Consider the following 15568-nt stretch of genomic DNA (forward strand, 5'->3'; position numbering starts at 1 on the left):
TGATCCCAAAGATCCATAAGCAGAAAATCCCCACTCCAGGTCGCCCCATTATAGCGGCAATAAATAGTGTGGGGGAGAACATTTCACACTATATAGACTTTTTTCTGCAGGACATTGTTAAAGATTTGCCTAGTTATCTAAAAGATACGGGGGACTTCCTCTCCAAACTGAATTCTATCCAGTGGTGTCAAAATTGGTGTATTTTAACTTTGGACATTGAGTCTTTATACACTTCCATAGACCACAATAAAGGATTGAATGCCATCACGCATTATCTTGGTTCCCGATCATGTGAATACTACGCACATAACAAGATGTTGTGTGAACTAGTGCAATGGTGTTTGAATAACAATTACTTTATGTTTGCTAAAGATGTATGGAGACAAGTACGGGGTGTGGCGATGGGATCGTGCTTCTCCCCCAGCTATGCATGCTTGCATGTAGGCTGGTGGGAGGAGCGCGGTCTCACCAACACTCCCGGATTTGAGCAGGTTCGATACTGGAAACGGTTTATTGATGATGTGTTTTGCATTTGGGAGGGGGATGAGGAAAGCGCTAGAGTCTTTGTTGATGCTTTGAATCAGAACAATGATAACCTGTTCTTCACGGCCCATATCAGCAGAGAGAAAGCAGACTTCCTTGATGTACATGTTGCCATTGCCAACAACATGGTTAATACTTCATTATATCGTAAACCAACGGCTGGCAACAGTATATTACACGCCAGCAGTAAACATCCCCAACACGTAATCACCAATATTCCTTATGGAGAGTTGCTCAGAGTGAAGAGAATTAGCAGCACTCCAGAAACCTTTGAACAAGAGGCACAGTTCACAATGAATAGACTGAGAGCCCGGGGATATAACAATAAGGTTCTCAACAGTGCACTTAGGCGATGCCGAGCCAAGTCTCGGGAATCCCTTTTGACAAGTGAAACTGTAGAACAGGAATTAGACAATCCGGCTCCCCGACTGATTCTGGCATTCAGTAATCAAGAGAAACAAATAAGATCTATTGTGAAGAAACACTGGTCTGTTCTTCAAACAGACAGTATCTTGGGTGATATTATCCCCAGTGCCCCTATTATAACATACAAAAAAGCACCTAGCATGCATAACTGTCTAGTCAAGAATAATCCTGAACTAAGCAATGGCAATGCTTGGCTCAAACAAAAAGGTTTCTTTAAATGTTCCTCCTGTAGGGCGTGTAAATTTGGAGTTAATACATCTTATTATTTTACACCTTTCAGCTCTAGGAGGAAAGCCATCCGGGGATATTTCAACTGTCACAGCGAGTTTGCAATATATGTTCTGACGTGCACCTGTGGCCTACGTTATGTGGGTAGTACCAAGCTACAGGTGCACGCCAGAATCTTGCAGCACTTACGTGCAATTGTGAACAGTGACAATACATACCCAGTAGCACGTCATTTCAAATCCACACATAATAATGATTTATCCAACTTATCATATTATGTTATTGATGTGGTTGCGCCCCTCATGCGAGGAGGCGATAGAGAAAGACTGCTCCGAAAAAAAGAAACCGAATATATCATTGAATTAGACAGTAAGTACCCAAATGGGCTAAACACCACTGAAGATTTGCATCATCTGTTATAACTTTATCCATCGCAAAATTCTTACGTGGTTTTCTCCATATTTTTCTCCTCAAGGTCGTTCTGAAAATAACAACTGATACCAGATGGCGCCGGCTAGGCATCATATGGGAGTCCAGCAAGGATTCATTTATCACATTGACCTTGTAGGGTTTTTGCCTTCATGTAAATTATATCTTTCTTTCCTTTTCTAAAGAATATATTGGTGACTAATGAATTTCAAGTCAACCAACAACTTGTTTTTAACTCACGATTTTGCACTTTCACGATTTGTCCAATACAGATCATATTTTGATTTAACACCAGTGGGTCAATCGAACATCTGTGTTGCCATGCTATAAATACATGTACAGGTTGATGTCATACATCCTTCTAAAGTATTGTCAATAACTATACATTGTTATAGGTCCTTTTGTCCATATAAATGCTATGAAATTTCCAAATTAGGATTATAATGAATGTATATTTGTAGATAAGAAGGGATTATATATGTTTGTGGTGTATAGATGTGTATATAGGTATAGGTGTATAGAGATATATATTTTTTTATATATATTTTTTTATATATTACACTTTGATACTGTATATAGGATAGTACGTATATATATATATATATATTTTTATTTCTTGAGGTGTATATAGATGGATTTGGAATTAAATGGACATGAGTTAATATGGGATGTATGGGTGTATATACAATATATATGTAGTTGTACAAATATATTATTATATGTACATGGTCATGGTTAAATGAGTTAACAATATTGCATTCATGCAGTTATAACTTTTCATATAACACAGGTTTTTGTTTCAATTGTATATAGAGATGAGCACGTAGTTGTTAAGTGAACGCGTGTTTTTTCTATGTCTATACCTTGAGACCCACGAAAATGGGTGGAGCATCACTGGTTAAAAAAATGTATAAATTTGTAGCTGACCTGGTGCGCGGTGTGTGACCAAGGGCACTCGGTGCTCGAAACGCGTAACCAGCGAGGGATTGATTAAAAGATTTCCTTGACTACAGCCATTGGGTCCGTGTCTTCGTTTTTTCCACGACAGGAGTGTGGTTATTTGAAGATCGTTTGGTTCATATATATATATATATATATATATATATATATGTGTATATGTGTGTATATGTATATGTGTGTATATATATATATGTGTGTGTATATATATATATATATGTGTGTGTGTATATATATATATATATATATATATGTGTGTGTGTGTGTGTATATATATATATATATATATATATATTATATATTATATATTCTAACCATAAGTAGTATATACATTTGTTAAGCAGACCTAAAGAATATATATATTTTATACCATAGGTAGGTTCTATATTTGTACAAAGAAATGCACATATCTTACATACATACATTTAATTCAAGTTATACATGTTTACATACACAGGCATATGCTGTACATTTGTGTTTGAGTATGGTGGTTATGTAGGAAAGAGCAAACTCTTGAGTAGTCGTCCGAAAATAAGTTAGTTATCTGTGGATCTTGTGTGAGTTAATGGATTCCATAGTTTGGCTGCTTGAACAGAGAAGGTGTTTCACACATGGTTTTTTGGAAGCTGGGATTCCTTTGTTGTATCTATTTGGTGATTTTATTCCTTATGAAAAGTGATCTTGTTCCAAGTATTGCTTTGTGGGTGATACAAAGCAGCTTGAAGGTGGATCTTCCAGCAACACATAACCAATGTAGGGCCCTCAAGTCAGGTGAGATGTGGTCTTGTGACTTTACATGTGGTAGTAGTATGGCAGCTGAGTTATGAAATTGTTGTAGTATTTTCATAGTTGATAAAGATGATCTGTTGTAGGGGCTTTTGACGTAATCAAGTTTAGGCAGTACAACAGAGATAGTAGCCTGGAGATTGTGTGAAAATCCTAGGTGGCGGAAGATGCATTGCAGAGTATTCATAGTAATAAATCTTGATTTTGCTAATTTGTCCACTTGGCATTCATTAATACCTTGGAGTCCATCGCAATTCTACAGTTTCTTACTTCCTTAGATACTTAAGAAGTTGGTCCCATATTGTAAGGCTAGATGCAGAGTGGGTCTTAATGTTTCCAGTCGCCACATGTGAGTATTTCAGTCTTGGAAACATTCAATTTGAGATGGCTCCATGTCATCCACTGATCAACAGCTCTGAATCAGCTGAAGATTTTTGAGTTTCCAATGTCTTTTGGGCTTTCTAGTTTAAGAAGCATTTGTTGGTCATCTGCATAGTTATAGCATGTGAGGTGAGCTGAAATTCATTGATCATTGCTGGTAATTGCTGCATTTAGTTATTGAAAAGCATTGGTGAGATAATAGAGCCTTGAGCCTTTGTGATTTGCGGTTTGGAAGAGAAAGGTGAGTATGGTTGACATTTGTTCCATTTTGATGGTAATATGTGATCCAGTTGAGAGCAGTCTCCTCTATGCCGGCTTAGAAGAATCTTTGGATTAGAGTGTCAAGGACAACGGTGTTGAAGCCAGCTGAGAGGTCTAAGAAAAGTAGTGCAGCGACTCTGCTCTGGATTACAGTGTTTTTAAGGTGTTCCCAGATGGCAACGAGGGCAGATTATGTGCCTCTTCCTGGATTGAATCCTGTTTGCAATTCAGGAAGTATGGAGTTATCTTCAATAAATTGTGACCTCTGGGCGATTGCTGCTCTTTCTATCAGTTTGCCCAGGAAAGGTCCATTTATAACAGGTCTGTAGTTTTTTGGGTCATATTTGTCCAGGTTTATTGTCTTTAATAATGAGTTTGTTTCTTTTTTTCAAATCTTCTTTAAAGATTCCTGTAGTTGAAAAATGTGCTAATGATTTTTCTTACTGGTGTGGCAGCAGTGGTAGTTAAAGAATGTTCTTGGAGATTTCTGGTAGTCAAAGGCAGCCTACTGCTGGCCTGCTTGTTTTGACAACATTCATACATTTGCTTTGTGATAGTTGTTGAAAGGAATGCAAAGGCTGGGTTAGCCTACACTTGGAGAGAACTGTTGTAAATTGATTTGTGCTGGTGTTTTTCATGTGCTTTAAATAGGAGTCCAATAGTCTGCTGTGGTTGTGTAATGATTTGCCAGTTTGTCAGTAAATTCTTGAGTAATGGATGAGTTCCTTCTGTGCATTTAGGTTTCGAAATTCAGTGATCATCATATAAAAATTATTTTTGCACAGATTTGGAATACTGTCTGAATAGTGTTTTCTTTTAGCTTTTTTGATTGTTAACTTATTATATAATAAGTTTGTGTAGGTGAAGTTTGTCTTGATTGCCATTTGTTTTGACAAGTGTGTTGTAGCTTTGCAATTTGTTGTTTTTATCTTTTTTAAGTTCTGCATTCCTTCAAGATGCTGCTTTTCTGTTGTCCTCTTTTTTTGCTCTTCATGGTATTAGTAATAGTAGTCACAAGGTAGGTAATCCTTCTTAATGCAAAATTTCAAATGTAGCTCAAACTAGAAATTATTTTAATTCTACACAAGAAGTATTCTTGTGAACCATTTTACTGGCTGTATGGCTACTCTAGACAGTGCATCACTAACTGTGCAATCAGTTGGGAAGCTAGCCAGCTGTCCCCAAGAAAACTATTACAAATTGTATAATGTTTGTGGAGTGCCAGCAATATTGTAATATTTTGCCTGTCCTAACCTACTTTTCTTCTCTCTCACTAGACTGAATATCATAACATCACTGCAGAACAGATGCTTCTGAAGGACTTAGTGGAAAAAAAGACTGTTACAAATTTGACACCACACTGACCTGAGAATTTATGATACTGAGATATTACCATAAACATATGAAAGAGTTGTATTTTTATACATTCATTTTTAAGTGCAATGCACGGGTATCAAAACCATGGAAGAAAGAAAAATGTATCCATGAGGGTGTTTGATAGATTCCCTCCGATCTTGTGCTCTCTGCTGTAGAAATGACGGAAATGAAAATTGAGGCAAGTGCAAAGAACACAGCGAAGAACGTTTGCGATCGTTGTTGTCCAGGCGAAACCGAAGAGAAAATGAAAAAGGAAAGATTTGAAGCGACACCTTGGATATGTGAGAAGTTTTCAAAATGTGTTCTTCTCCACAGTGCAATACCCGGCACAGGCGTTATGCGCACCGTGTTGTCAACAATATTTGATTCATTTTCATCAAGAGTGATTGAAATGCCATGCCTGGAAGGAAGGATACCTTTTTTATTTTTGATTTTTCTTAATCCGGTAAATGAACCAAGAAAATAAGTTTCAAATAAATGCCGAACTTTGTTTATTTTTGTTCCAAAATATTATAGACTACAGTTTTCACAGTGCCATCCCTTAAATCCTGTACATCTGTTCCAGTCATCTTTGGAAATCCTGTTGCAGTCCTACTTTTGACATCTCGAAGGTTTTCTTTGAAATAATGGGCCCTGCTACTAATGTCTCTGAAGGGGATAGGAACCGTGTCGAGAAACAATTTAAAAAAAAATGTTCTTTCCCTGCTCTTACTTGATCCTCTTTCATTTCACCTTCCAATACTTGGATTTTGTGTTAAGAAGAAGTTACTTAGTGTTTATGACTCAGCCAGAGCATACATGGCTATGAAGCAGTTGCCATGAACTACATGAAGCACAAGAAAGCGAATATGAATTATGGTGTGCATGAAATAGAATCGACCCTCCAGCCTTGAAGTCCACATAGTCCCTGTTGCAAGTTGATAGATTATTGCGTGAGAATCAAACTTAAATAAAGAAACAGTATTAAAATGTGTTACAAATGGGGAATAGCACTTCACTGAGCAATGGATGGCACCGTAGAATCTTTATTTATTTATTATGTTAAGCCATGAGCATTAAAGCAGCCCATATTATATAGATGCTGTATAGGGACTCAGGAGATGTCATGTGTCTTTCTTTTTGTATTTTCCCCCTCTCAACGTGCCTATGAAACCTTAATCTGATGTTTGAATGGAGAATTAACACCACTAAATAATTTTAATTAAATCTGATTCCTATCACTGCAGTTGACAACTAATGACTACCTTAGCCTCTTGATTGCATGCAATTGATATCCTAGACTGAATTACATACTGATATTTTGGCTGTTTCTCACATAAAAAACTGATCTTTTTTAACATGTGACCCAACAAAACAATTTTTACAGTTGTTTCCTTTGATCGTCATGTACATTTTCTGCCATTATGCAGTTACCTTTTTCGTATCCAGTCGCAAGGCCTTGTTTTTTTGTGAGGTAAAACATAAATTTGAGCATTAAGAGTAGAACTTTGAGTGATAAATACCTAATTTGCTTTGAGTTATTTAAAATAAGTATGTTTTGCTAGGTAAATAAACATGACGTGCTGGCCATGGCTGCATACTGTTAGCTCATTTTTAGGTCGAGCCTAAACAGCGCATGCGCTGTTGCTCAACTTATAGTAAAGGGCATCTGGAAAGTGCTACCCAGGTTTGCTTGCTGGCTACAAGTTTGAGTGCACGTGCACGTGCACGTGCGGCCATCTGCCTTTCTAGCTTTTCCTTTGTTGGGTAATTCAGCACCTCTCACAACTGCCCCTCCCCCTCGCCACCACAGAGCACATCTCACGGCCGTGTCACCATCGATCGCTTTCACTGCCGTCTCTTACAAGTGCTGCAGGACTGCTTGCGTCCCTTTTTTTCCGCTTTGCTTACATTCTTTCACTTGCTTCGTTAATATTTTAATTTGCCATCCTAGCATGGTCTTCCGACATTTTGGATTGGCAAGTTTAAAATAGACTCATGCCCACTCAAGCATCAGGAGGCACTCTTGCCATAAAACACACATGAATTCTCTAGCGATCTTGGAATCAGTTTTCTTTAATAGAAACCCCATTTCAAGTTTGCTGACCCTGCGTGCATCTGCATCTGATTCTGGACGCATGCATGCCATTGGCAAAAAAAACCTCACACATGCAAAGGCCTGGCCCTTTAGAGCTGAGAACAAATGGCTTGCTAGGTTTACAAAAAAAAAACTCTTACTGTTGGGACCTTTTTGATACCAAATGCAGGGCCTGTCAGTCGCTCAGTGCCGACTCCTGGCGGCGCCATTTTTGCAACAGGAATATTGAAACTGCAGAGTAAAAACTTCACTCCTGTGTGTGCTGTGCCCAACGCAGAGTCCCTCCTACCGACCCCCGCACACCCCTCCTCCCCCAAAAAAGAGCAGCCTCAGAGGAAACCTGTTACTCCCATCATTCGACACCAAAAAGCACAGTTGCCCCTTCCCCAACAGATCAGGGCATCCTGCAGCAGGCCCAGGTACAGTTAGGTGTCTGAGTGGGTTGCGTGCCTGCTGCACACATCAGTGTGAGGCATACAGGTTGCCACCACAAAAGAGCAGTAATGGCCTATGGCCATAAAACGGGTATCATCTGAGGGATGCAGGGTCTGTAAAAAAAGATTAGGTTTCATTTGCCTTTAAAACACCCTACAAGCGTTTCCTGATCACAGTACGTCCCCACACCCGCAAGCCTTTGTTCCACAGCCTCTTATCTTTATCACTGCGATAAGCCCTACAGGAATAGTGGTTGGAGCGTTCATGTCGGACCCTCTACCCCCAACGACCTCTCCGGCCATCCACAGAGCCCAGAGAGCTGAAGCCCCATTACTCCCTTAAGAACGAAGTGACTAGCAGTGCAGCAGGTGCAGTGACACCTTGGCCCTGGGTGTGAGGGTGCCAGACCCACCAGGCCGAGCCCGGTTTACCAACAGTGAGACCCAGTCAATTAACATGTGTCCTTATTGCCTGTTTCTGCGTTTGTTGTAGGGATTTTTTGTAGAGTGCAATGCCATCTGCACGTTTTCGGCACACACACACGTCGCGAAAGTAACACCTTAATTTATTTAGCATTGCGGAACACGTAGGACTTGACAGACTGGTGCATTCAGATGTGGCTGTTTATTCAATTGGATTTTTGTACATTTTGTAAAAGCTGTTTCGCTCCTTTTTCTCTTGGCCTGGAGTTACCTCTTCCTGCATGTACTTTTAGGAGTTAGACGTCTGGAAGAATGACATAAAGAGCTCAGGAGCAGGCTTGGGCGACATAGTCATTTTTACGCCCCATTGAGCGGTCAGTTTTTTTACCATGGCGAATGCAGACTGCTAAACCACGTAAAACGAGATAAAATGAAAGCTTCCACACTCTAAGGGCGGAAACAACAGCAACATTCTTGGTGAACTCAGAGCAAAACAGCCTTCAGAAAACAATGGGGCACTTTCAGCTGAATATCTGTGAATGGAGCGCATTCTTGCCCCGCATATAGGCCGAGGGCTGATCCCGCCCTAGCTTAACTGCCCAATCCAGCGTTTATTTCCCCTCAGGATAACCATTATTGTAGCCGGGGCCGCCCCAGGAATGCTGGCGTTTGCTGCATGCCTGTGTAATGGGGCGAAAAGTAAGCAAGTGGCTTTTTCAAGTCGTCGTCTTCCTCCCAGTTTGTTTGTTTTACCCTGAAGCGGTGGCATTGGTTGGCGCCTTCAGGGTAAGATAAACCTAATCAAATAGTCTGGTAACCAGAGGAAGAGTTTGCCCATGAACCCAAGTTACCCTAGTGACAATTTCTTTAAATACTGGGCAGTGTAAGCAGTGGTTTTAGCTTCCCTGTTAGACAGCTTGACAGCAAGCTATATGTTGATGTATTGTTACTTGTTCTCTAAAATATACATGGAGTGGGACGTGTCTCCACCCAGAAGATCTACTCTGATCTTATCCCTTTTGGTGCATCATTTCACCTCCCAGGAAGTTCTTTCATTGGAATGCGAGAGGGGCTGTTTTACATCTGAAAAGTAAACCATCATCATGTTGGTTGTCACATTCACTTATTTATCTCCTATATGAATTTTATATTGACAATAATAGTGTTTAGGCACCTTTTCCCCAGTATTGAGAAATCTAATACTGTGCGTCTTAATGTGGTGAACAACATTTGTGAATGGCTGTTTACTTGCGTTTTCCGCTTTACAGCCAGACCTGGTGGATGTACAATGATTTTGTCCGACCCCACTCCAGCCATATCTAGGGTGACCAGATATTGAGAAGGAAATCTGGGACAGACCAGCATGAAAGTATGACTAAAACCTTTCAGCTTACTTTTATGTGTGGCCTGTCCTGATTTTGTGTAGCCTTGTTAACACTTCCCCTCATGAGAAAGTAAACTTAACTGCAGCTTCAGCAGAAGGGATTATCTACTCTCTTTTGTGCTTACTTAGTTTTATTTTTTATTCATTGTGTTCACACGCCTTTTTTATAATCCACTATGAGCAGAATGTGGTTGCTAGGATGGACTATGCGTGCATGTAAAGCCTCTACCTCCTTACATCCTCAGGTTCTTGTGAATTCAGTCCCACGAAATGCATCTGATCTAACCGCAACGCCCTGCTCTCGTCTATGTTTTTTTATTTTTTACCGATCGAAATTCTCCTTTCTAATAAATTCAAGAACCATTTCCATCTGCGGCAAAACTACTGATAGAGCAAAAATTTACATAAAATATATCTCCACAGCCACACACACAATCACAAACACACACAACCACACACACAACCACACACACAAACACACACACACACACAACCACACACACACAACCACACCATCAGTTGTCAGTGCACGCTTTCACCGGGCACAAACACCACCAGCCATCAGTGCACGCTTCCACCAGGCACACACGACCAGACATCAGTGCACGCTTTCACCAGGCACACACACACCTCCAGCTGTCAGTGCACGCTTTCACCAGACACACACCACCAGCCGTCAGTGCAAGCTTTCACCAGGCACATACACCACCAGCCGTCGGTGTACGCTACCACCAGTGCACAATTTCTACAGACACACACACCACCAGCCATCAGTGCACACATCAATTGTTAACGCATCCACAATTAACTATTGTAGCAATCGCAGTATGGCACACTTTACTTTTAAACATATTCATCTAAAGTGCAGCATGCCACCATTGCTACAAAGATAAATACACATTTTGTTGGCCTACAATTTATAGACTTTTGTTGCAATTAGTGTTGCAATATTTAGCAATGCCAATAGCTCAAACGTAATTAATGCGAGACCTATTGCATTGCAAATGATTGTTTAATGTATTGACCTGTAGGAGAAAGTAAAAAAAATGCAAAAAGGATGTACTCCTTTCTGGTGTTGTTCAGTTACAGTTTATCCGCCCCCTTTGTCATACAACATGACATTATCCTGCTGTAGGATCAAGGAGGGTAACTTACTTTTGGTAGAAGGCACAAAATATTTTTGTCTGCTTTCCACTTTTTTCTACTCACCACTATGTAGTCTAGGGGTGCTACTTGGTTTTTAGAGTGGCTGGGTGCACTCTCTCTCTTCTAGTTAAGCACAGGAGGCTGTCATCTTGCCTTCCACTTCAAGTATTGTCCAGAGGAAAGCCTGTAGGAAGACCCCTTTCCCCCTGGGCTGTTTGGAGTTACTCTGATGACATTTGTGGAGCCTTGCTTTATTTTGCCTGTTTAGGATTGACTGGAAAAACAGTGACTAAAATGAAGACTTTGAAGTACGGTCTGCAACCGGTCAGGTAAAAAGGGACACTACTTCAGCCAGTTGTTAAATGAAGATTTGAACTTGGAAACCCCTCTAATTGAGCCACATATAACAGCAAAAGGGCAGTTATCACATTTTACAACACAAAAAAGAATATCTGATGGAGACTTCTAGTTGTAGAATCCTTACCTTTAGTAAGGCTCCTCATCTGTCGTCGACTTAGGGGCCGGAATGACGTTGCGGTACCTATATAGACCGCCCATGCATGCTGAAGTCAGTTCTTTCTTTTTCTGCGCCAGCCTATGTGCGGATCCTGAGAGAGCTACTCCTTAGCCATTTCTTTCAGCTTTTGTCAACGTCTTCTTTGAGCCTTGGACTCCTGGTGCACCCAGGATATCCCAGCGTAGGGCCGGCTTCAAGCCCTGCTGCTCCTGTCACAGGATGATGTCCATGATGGATGCTTACCTCGTGTCCCTCTGGAACACGACTATGACCCGAAGTCATGCTCAGAGTGCCTGGCCATGAATCCGAAGGCTTTGCGGGTGCAGTGCCGAAAGCTGTTGGAGCCCCGGCGCACGGATGCGTGACTCTCTTATTCGAGAGGATGGTCCCGAGGACTGTCACAGAGTCTGCACTCCTCATCGCATTCCAAGTCCTCAGGGAGTTCAGGTAAGGACCAAAAAAAGTCAAAGAAGCACAGGCGTTCTTCGACTTCACGCCGGCCAATGCGCTGCGTGTCTCTGAGCTTCGTCACTCGAAACCTCCTTCCCCGGAGCCTCCTTCGGAGATGACTCCGCGCCTCCCTGCTTTTCCGGGAGCCAAAACGCCATCTGCCAGATCCAGAAGTTCTATGAGTCCCTGTACCACATTTTCGCGGAGTCTGTTGAGGGCCCTAGGCTTTTGACACTGTCGGCTTTGGCCCAGACTCCAGAGGGCCCATGTTTCTACCAGTTACATTGTTACTGAAGGTAAGTCATTTGTTCATTATTCTCCATGTCTCTAATTGCCTGGCAAGATCCAGTGTTAATCAGGGCAGAACGAAGATGGAACAGAGAACACACATCTGGCGAGGCACTCTTAAGCAAGCAGTGATTCAGGAAGTTTCCCTTATTTCAACCGACATTAGCTTCCTGCCTCTTTACTGAATTGCATGCCAATTGGCAAAAAAAAACAGCAGTCCACCAAGTTTGTATTGTCTGACCTCGTGCAAGTGTAATACTTTTTTTCGAAAAAGTTATTCTTCAGTTTGTGGGAGAAAAGTGTGTGTGTATGTATGTATGTATATATATATATATATGTCCAAGCAAAAGTAGTCACTCTCAGCCAAGCCTCTTGTAGATGGCGTTCTCGCTGCGGGGTGGCGAGCCCCTATCAATCCCAAACAACGGTTTCGAACTTCAAAACAACATGCCACAGACTCCAAACTGCTTGCAAAGTGTGATTTATTAGTTGCACAACAACTTATGCATTTCAGAGCCGAAGCTCCTTGCTCACGAGTAATATATATATCTCCACCCTTGGTCGGTTCACTATTGTTAGATTGTATGGCGTTCGCTTAGGTGTGGGACCTCCCGGTAGAACCACAACCATAAATACTTTCTCACCATCCTTTGATCCTAAAAGACAAACTAGGTTGCACAATAAAGTTGTATCTAAACACGGATACCCAATAGCGGGTCCATTTGAAAATATGTGTAAATAATTATACAAAAAGTTTGGTGAAATTGTTTAAATAGGTCATTATTGATTAGTTTGTATGGATGTATGCTGTACTAAGCGATCTGTTGCATCTAGGATTGCGATAATTAAATGGCATATTAGGAGGGACTATAGATCCCAGAATTCTTTGTGCATAGTTTTGAACTGAACAGGAAATGATGTAATGATTTTTGTATTACAAAAATCGTACTAGCTGTGGGGAAATCGACCGTGACCAAGGTATAAGGCTATACCGAAACGCGTTGGTTAATCGCCTGTTCCCTGTTTCAGAAATGGATTTAAGATTAAATTAATTGTGCGAAGAAACAAAAATCTGCAAGAGTGCGACCTCGTTTGTCTTTTGGGATCAAAGGACGGTGAGAAAGTATTTACGGTTGTGGTTCTACTGAGAGGTCCCGCACGTAAGCGAGCACCATACAATCTAACAATAGTGAACCGACAAAGGGTGGATTTAAACAGTTTAGATTGCGGTGCTCACCGACTTAAAAGAAGAGTTTTCCTGTTTAAAAGAAACGATCGAGAAGAAAACACGCCGCTTGGGTTTTTCATCTTCCGAGGTATGCGCGTGTGCCTGAAAAGATTGTAAAGAGTGAGACATGGAATAGAGTTTGGAGCCGAATTAACGGTGAGTCGGTTATTAGTGGGTAACGTGAGGCACGCAGCTTTAAAGGTCTGTGCAATAAAGTTTTATTGAAAACCAGCAATTGAAATAGCTGCAGAGTTTTGCCAGTTAACACGAATCCCAATTGCAGCACAAAAGCACTGATTTTGTTGGTTTCGGATAGTCAAACCTACATGAAACGATAACCACTAAAGGAAAAAATACAGGCGAAAATGGACAAACGGCAGGCAAAAAGGCAAGAACATTTGGCAACAATGTTTGAAAAAGGTAACATGAAAAGGAAACAAAACAAAATACAACAGGCAAAACTGACATCAAAAACAAATTAAGATTATGGGAAAAATTAAGTAGGAAAGAGGTAAGCAAACCATGGGAAAAGATCACTCTAAATAAATATTTGGAAGTGCAGCGTGTCCCTAGGGGATTGAGAATCATGTTGATGCAAAGTCAACAGGATGCTACAAATGAATTACTACAGGAATGGGGTGAATGTACCCTAAACTCATCTTTGGGCCTAATCAAAATACTAGTCAAACATAGAAATAGCACTACAAAAAATAAAAAAAACAATTGCAAGAAGTGGGAAAAGATCTAATGGCACAAAAACTGAATGTGGAAATAAAGTTCAGAAACGATCTGGAAACGCAAATAGAAAAACATGAAGAGGTGGTGAGGCAACGAAAACATAACAAATTTGTATGTGATGCCATTGATTATGCCGAAGGCCGTATTTTTACCTTTGCTCAAAAGTTCAACCCCTTCAAACAATTCGCACCCCAGGGAAACACAGCAAGTGCATCACGTAGTTTCTCCACCCTAGCATCCACGGATTTAAGCTGTGGAGAAGTGGAAAATTCAGCCGAAAGTGCTAGGCTTACTATTTTAGGGGATATGCGACTGGTTTTGCAGCAACGCCAATGGGAACAAAGCTGTATATCGCAATTTCAACAACGAGGCAGAGTAAGGGGAAAACAATGGCACCAAAGAAACCGCGAAGAAGAGGACAGAGATACAAACGGGTCATCAGAAAGGGCAGGTACGACGAGGAGTATGAGACAAAGGAGAGCACGGCAATAGATGAACTACAAATCATCAATTTATCAACACAAGAAATCTCGGAGGGAGAAACATCATTATTAAAACGAGGTATCAATTTTTGCCCAACACAGAGAATGGATTTAGCCCAAACAAGAATTGATCTTTACCTATATGTATGGAAAATCAAACTGAAAGTTTTTCTTGGAGAACAATAGACCAAAACCAGCGAACGAGACAGTAAAACCAGTGTCAACTTTATTAGTAAAGGAATCAAAAGACTTCCTATTATTATTGAACCTAAACGCAGAAGGAGTAGAAATATCCTTACAATCAGCCTGTCCCCAATTAGGAGCAGGTCTAAGCAAAAACATCAGCAATCAATATTCTGTCCTCAATTCCCTACAGGAAACAAGATAGATATCTTGCAGGAAGCTGTGGTGCAAAATCTATATAAACTGAAAAGATCCAAATATAAAGACAATTTATCAAAACCGGAGAGAGAAGCCTTAGAAAATCTGATGAATGACCAACAAATTGTAATAGAAATAGCAGACAAGGGCGGCAATATCGTCATCTGGGACTGCTCTGCATATCTGACAGAAGCACACCGACAATTGGAAGATCATCAATTCTATAAGAAACAGAAAAATGATCCAACGATGCAGGAAATTGATGAAAAAAATAAAATCTTGACACGGAAAAATCTAACTGATGAAGAAGAATCTAAATATTTGACAATAGATTTCCCAGTCATAGAGACTATCTACTTCCTACCCAAACTACATAAAAACTGCTAAAGGCTCCTTACTATAACCACTAGCAAACTATATTGATTTCTTCCTTCTACCCTATGTAATGAACCTAAGCTCGTACATAAAGAAAACAAGCGATCTGCTTAGAATCTTTCAGGATATTCTGTGGCATGACAACTACCAACTGATTACAATGGATGTAATAGGGTTGTACACCAACATAGACAACACCTTAGGCACAAAAGCTGTCCATTACTTTCTACGAGAAAGAAACATTCATTATACCAACC

The 15568-nt window shown here is 40.6% G+C and overlaps 1 protein-coding gene across 13 annotated transcripts in view; it reads left to right on the plus strand.

The window, feature by feature from the left end:
• Positions 1 to 6621, plus strand: part of ST3GAL6 (ST3 beta-galactoside alpha-2,3-sialyltransferase 6) — a 614303-nt gene extending 607682 nt beyond the window's left edge. For all 13 annotated transcript variants that reach the window (XM_086934432.1, XM_086934442.1, XM_086934439.1 and 10 more), the window contains one exon: positions 5289 to 6621. In XM_086934432.1, coding sequence (XP_086790558.1) covers positions 5289 to 5375 — 87 coding nt within the window. In that variant the 3' untranslated portion in view covers positions 5376 to 6621. The remainder of the gene's footprint in view (positions 1 to 5288) is intronic.
• Positions 6622 to 15568: the final 8947 nt, after the last annotated feature.

The sequence above is a fragment of the Lissotriton vulgaris genome, chromosome 8 (genome assembly GCF_964263255.1).
Source record: "Lissotriton vulgaris chromosome 8, aLisVul1.2, whole genome shotgun sequence".
Taxonomy (NCBI): Eukaryota; Metazoa; Chordata; class Amphibia; order Caudata; family Salamandridae; genus Lissotriton; species Lissotriton vulgaris.